The sequence below is a fragment of the Electrona antarctica genome (assembly GCF_951216825.1).
Source record: "Electrona antarctica genome assembly, chromosome: 3".
Taxonomy (NCBI): domain Eukaryota; kingdom Metazoa; phylum Chordata; class Actinopteri; order Myctophiformes; family Myctophidae; genus Electrona; species Electrona antarctica.
Window position 1 is genome coordinate 22,156,564 of NC_136808.1, and position 6,000 is coordinate 22,162,563.

Below are 6,000 nucleotides of genomic sequence, written 5' to 3' on the forward strand. Positions count from 1 at the left end.
AAGATTTGCGCTACATTTTCCAGGTGGTCCCCCAGTGCCCAGCCAAATGATGGAGAGTTGGTAACCAAACGGACCCATATAGATATTTAACTCTTGAGAGTGTAAAATGAAACCAAATGGACCCGTAACGATCCATTTGAATTATTTTGAATCCATTAAAATTATTGTTAAACATATGCATTACTTAATTTAAAAAAATGTATTATTTATTAAAGTTATTTTGATCTCGTCTACTACACTTATGTACAAAATGAATGATGATGCATGCCCAGATGGCAGTAAAGTGACAAGTTAATACGTTTAAAAAAGGCCAAGTTGTCAAATAGGAGAATAGTGAATAATCGATCTACAAGCTCACAACGCCTCGCAGCGTGAAGAGGTTAATGCCTCAACTTTTACAATTCCAAGTGCTTATCATGCATGGTGGGGGCAGAGCCACAGAGTAAGACATTGAGGGGGCAGAAAACAGCCCGGTCACGTGGTTCATGTACTCGCGCGAGGCCACAGACTCCAATGCATTCCGGAAACTTCCGGTTGTCCCCATTCAATACTTCCGGTTGTCCCCATTCAATAGAGGTCTATGTATTATAGCGGGTGAAGTGTGGCTGCGCCAGGCTAGGGCTGGAGCACCCCCCCCCCCCCCCCCCCCCCCAGGCACAGCCCCCCCTCGGACAGGAGGGGAAAAATAATAATAATTTTATTCAAAACAGATTTCTGTTACTAGGCTTAATACATATGCTGTATGTATGCACAGTATCGGAGCCTTATCCTGGTTAATTGCCTGTTTGCTCATGCGTGTGGTAAAAGCCACTTTTCTGCGTGAAAATGTACGAAAATGCGCGTGCACGCGCATTACGCGCGTGAGCACCCCCTGCTAAACATTCAGCACCTCCTACTGTAAATATCTTCCCGCTGCCCTGTAGAAGAGCCTGGCCCCATGAAGTGAACGGAGTTGTCATAACTCTGTCTTACTCTATGGCTCTGGGTGGGGGGCCCCAGTTAGAATATGATTATTTTGGGGGGGTCGTGTCCTGAAAAGGTTGAGAATCACTGCTCTATATATATAGCCTATAAAATATTAAACTACTCTCGTCTAAAAGTTGGGTGTGTGGGTGAGCTAATAACATAACTTTGTAGTGAAAGTGAAAACATGAGTAATTTAACAATCATCTCTAGTGTCTTAAGTTATTCATTATTGGACACGGCTGTAAATAGGCGACCATGTATCTAATAATCAAATGACTGGTGTTGTTGTGTAGGCCTACAAGTGTCATAATAAAAGGGTGCGGCGCGGATGCAATCCGCCAATACACACATGTTAATGTAGGTATAGGCCCTGGCAGTGGGTTTCTGCTTTCTCACAACTTCCTCTTTCTTCTCAAGTTTGCTGCTTCCTGTAAAAAGCTCACCTTCTGCAAAAAGCCATGTGACATTCTGTAAACTGTACTGTAGTAGTAGTAGGTGATAATCTATCATCATCTGTCCTGTAAAAAAGCTCACCTTCTAAATAAAACCATGTGACATACTGTAACTGTACTACTGTAGGTGGTCATCTATCATTCTGAAACCAGATGGATTATGGTCACTTTGCATGGTTATACGCACCGTTGATCAGCTCAGAAGGGGGACTATATACTGTATTAGTCCCAATTTTGGGTCCCAATTTTGGGTGACGGGCATTGTTATGCAGGGTCCCCTTAGTTTTTTTCCTATAGGCCTACATTTGTTTTTTTTAGTTATGATTATTTCAAAACATAATAATAAAAAAACATTCCCAAAAAGGCTAAACTTTTCATGAATTAAAAACAAAAATGTTTTCTCTGTCATTTCATGAAGAAATAAAAGAAACATCTAAGAAATTCCATACATTTGAGTAGTGAGTAAGTGAAAATAGCCGATAGTGAATCTATAGTGATCTATACTAGTACTATACTATAATACTATAATGCTTCGTGCCGTGTTGTGAGCTCTTAGATCTGCTATTTTCACTCGTTTGGTCCAGTCCCGGGGCGAATATCTTATTTCTGTTTTGGGTCACGTACGGGCTGAAAAGTGTGGGTAACCATTGGACTAGTGAAACTATAAGACTTTCAGCAACACAAATGTGCAACAGTGTGCAGGTGAATTGGTCAACATCAACAAACGTTCTGAACCAACATCTTGTTATCTTGTTAGCCACATTTAGGCTAAGCTTGTTAAACTTCTGCTTTGAGGCTTTGATGTTAGAGCTTTTTTTTCTAATGAGGAAATACTAGGAACTACAGCTATAGGCCTATAGTTCTATATGCAGAAGTAGAGTACAGAGTAAAGGCTCTCCTTCAGTCTCTTGAGCAGGCCACCAACTGTGTTGGTCTTTATCTCAACGAGACGAAAACTGAATACGTATATGCAAATCCAACAATAACCACATTATAAAAACACTTAACAACACTCCTCTGAAACAGGTTGACGAGTCGACTACAAGTATTTGGGTTCATATATCTTCTTCCCAAAAGGACTTTCAAACTAGGAAGGGTATGGCCTGGTCAGCCTGCAATGACATGCATAAGATCTGGTCATCCCAGCTTAATAAGATGACAACCGTTGAGCCGATTCTACTCTATGGCTCCGAGACATGGACACTTTCAAAGAAACTAGAGAAACGGTTGGATGGCATTTACACCCGCCTTCTAATGAGAGCGCAAAATCTGTCTTGGAAGAGCCACCCATCAACTAATATACGGCAACCTTCCCTGTGTTTCTTCACTAGTCCGATCCAGAAGAACACAGTTTTCCGGCCACTGCTACTGCGCTGACAATGAGGTTATACTGAATCTTCCCTTCTTCTCTGGAGTCCTGCCTCAAAGCAGACCAGAGGTAGAAAACTGTCGTTCCCTGATGTCATCGCTAGGGACACATGCATCAGTAAGCAGGAACTGGGGATGGCAATGAAGGACCGGAAAGTCTGGCGTGGCAATGTGAAATCCATGATCTCGACCACGGTAGAAAAATGATGATGATGATGAAATGGACTTGAGTGCTGTACTTAAGTATGGCTACAGATTCAGAGGATCTGTATTTGCAAGACAAATATTTTACTTTTGCTGTTTCCCTATTAAAGTTGGTTCACTGCATTTGAAGACAGTGTGCGGGTGTTTGTTCTTTTTCATTGTCGGGCACCTTACCCTCTCCTACGCACCTGTCGCCTGTAGGTGTGCAAAAGCCTTGCTTTTTATTACTTTAACTGTACTTTTAGGTCGGCTGTTTTTTTTTTAGGGTCGCAACGTCTGCCTTTCAGACATATGATGACATCAGCTGGCTGCCAAGTCTATGGACTTTTAATATTTGTCTGGGAAAAACTGAATCCATTCTCTTTGGAGCAAATAGTAATCTCAGAAAGGCAGGTGGCTTCTTTGTTAGAGTGGGTGACAATATTATCACGCGAAAATTACCTACCTATGTTCCATCCTGGAGGCAAATCTTTCCGGTGATAAAATGGCCACCAACAAAGAACATGATTCCTATACAGGATCTCCTCACTGGTCAACAAAAACACCTTGAAGACCCTAACAGCTAGCCTAGGAGCCCTCGTACAAGGTTTCTTCGACTATGCATGCACCTCCTGGTACCACAGCACCTCTAAGGCCCTTAAAACAAGGCTCCAGACTTCCCAAAACAAACTACCCAAAACTACTACTTGGCCTCACTCCCCGAACCCACCTCACCCCTGCCCACTTTGATAGGCTGGAATGGCTTAGGGTTGATGACAGAGTACAGCATCTTGCAATGGGTCTGGTCCCCAAGATTCGATACAGCACCAAGATACCCATGTACCTGTCTAAATACTTCCTAAATGTCAACGAATTCCACACCCATAACACCGGAGGGAGTTCAACAAACAATGTGCAATGCGACATGCAAATCCCTTGATTCCTTCAAATGCGCTCTCAAAGGGCACCTACGGACGGCTGCAATTCGAAACTGGCCCCCGTAAAATCTGATTCCCCCACCAACCCCTTTTTCATGTATTTTTTACCTTTTTACCTCCTCTATGATGATTTGATGAATGATGAATTGAACATGGTGGACCCTATTGTAAACAAGTGTAATGCTTTATGGTGTCATCCACAGTTAACAGTTTTATATTGAGTTGTGTTTGAAATGTACTGTAAATCTCCAATCTGTTAATAAATCTTTCAATCAATCAATCAATCAATCAATCAATCAATCACTCAGTCTTATTCAAGCCCCCCCCCCCCAAAAAAAAACAGGTGCCCCTGAAAATCAGCAATTCGTTGATGTGGAAAAATAAGAAATGTAGCCTACATTTATTTGACTTGTACTTTAAGCATGCAGTTTAAAAGTTGAGTAACATGTAGACAGAGCAGTGGAGATGTAAATTGTACACAGTAATGCCTGTACTCTTACTCAAAGTATTGGGGTCGAGTAGGCTACTCTCTGTATACATGTGCATGCATGACATGACAGAGCCATGCAAGGCCCCTTGATGAAGCAGGATGTGGATGGCTGGCTGGTTGGTTGGTTGGCAGGTGCGTTTGTTGCCAACAGAACTGATGTTGACATCAAGTAGGCTACATCACTGTAGCGAATGCAGCGAGTGTAAGCCTATATGCATTTAATTGTGTATTTTGTATTATAGGTGATGATGAAAAAACCCATTCACTGAAATTAATACAATGTTGTAAAAAAAACAAAAACAAAACAAAAACTATTAAACAGTTCAGAACTTCCTAGTGGGCCTGTAAGTACTATAGTTAGAAGTCGAACCGGTGCTATTCTACAACTATACGACCGAAGTTGTCTGCGAGTAAAGAATCCAACTAAACAACGTCATATAGCCTACTGTACATACATCGCACCATAATTTGTTTTCTGCGATTCCCTCAGACGTATAGCCTACTAAGTTATAGAATCCGTTATGTGTGCACAGACAGACAGACAGACATATACAGTCATATATATATAGTTGTAGGCTATACTCACATCATCTCCCATGATGATAACACTGGGCCGTTACAGAATCCGTTATGTGTGACTGCAGACAGACCAAGACACTCCCGTCACTGATCTCTCCTATTGATGGTCGTCGCACCTCGTCGATACATGTCCAACAATAACATGACACGTAAAGACACAAATAAGGAACTGCGTGTGTTGCGTTTTGACGTTATCGTAGCTGTCTCTTTTCCTCTTCTGCTCTGAGGCTGAGCTAGAGAGAGATACGAAAAAAAGTTCGAAGAAAAAAAAGTTTGGTTTCCGGGTAAGTCCCCAAATGTCTTAGACACACTTGAATGAGTTCTCTCTCTCTCTCTCTCTCTCTCTCTCTCTCTCTGAGTCTCTCTCTCTGAGTCTCTCTCTCTCTCTCTCTCTCTCTCTCTCTCTGAGTCTCTCTCTCTCTCTCTCTCTCTGTGTGTGTGTGTGTGTGTGTGTGTGTGTGTGTGTGTGTGTGTGTGTGTGTGTGTGTGTGAAATTGATTTGTTGTCATTATTATTTAATATTATTTATAATAATAATAATAAGTATTATTATTATTATTATTATTATTATTATTATTATTATTATTATTATTATTATTATTATTATTATTATTATTTTTATTATTTTTAAGATGACATAATTCAGTCCATATTAACACCAAATGCATCAAACTATATTTCAGAAAAAACTGACAGAAAAGCACCCTGCCCTGCAGTGAAGCGCCACCCACAGGGGATTTTGATGAACTGCACCTGCATGAGTCCTAGCTCCGTGTGTTTAATTATTGATTTAAAATGTGTGTAGTGTGTGCGTTATTGATATATATAGCCGGGGTCACTGAAGTGGTTAATGAATGTGTTGTATAGAATTTTCCAGTAACCTAATTAAAGTTATGTGCAAAGCTTAGGGGTCATAAATATGTCATAAATGTCCACCACAAGCCAGCATGGATGCATGGTGATGTTGATGACCCCTGACCTCTCTAGCCCAGTGTCAAGGACCCCCAAATTGACACTAATTAGC

The 6,000-nt window shown here is 41.2% G+C and overlaps 1 protein-coding gene across 2 annotated transcripts in view; it reads right to left on the reverse strand.

Moving 5' to 3' along the window:
- plekho2 (pleckstrin homology domain containing, family O member 2) overlaps positions 1-5,183 on the reverse strand; it is a 31,734-nt gene extending 26,551 nt beyond the window's left edge. For both annotated transcript variants that reach the window (XR_013789612.1, XM_079496716.1), the window contains exon 1: positions 4,984-5,183. Coding sequence is in view for 1 of the 2 variants with exons in the window: in XM_079496716.1 (XP_079352842.1) it covers positions 4,984-4,995 (12 nt within the window). In the remaining variant the exon portion in view is untranslated. The remainder of the gene's footprint in view (positions 1-4,983) is intronic.
- Between the last annotated feature and the right edge of the window lie 817 nt (positions 5,184-6,000).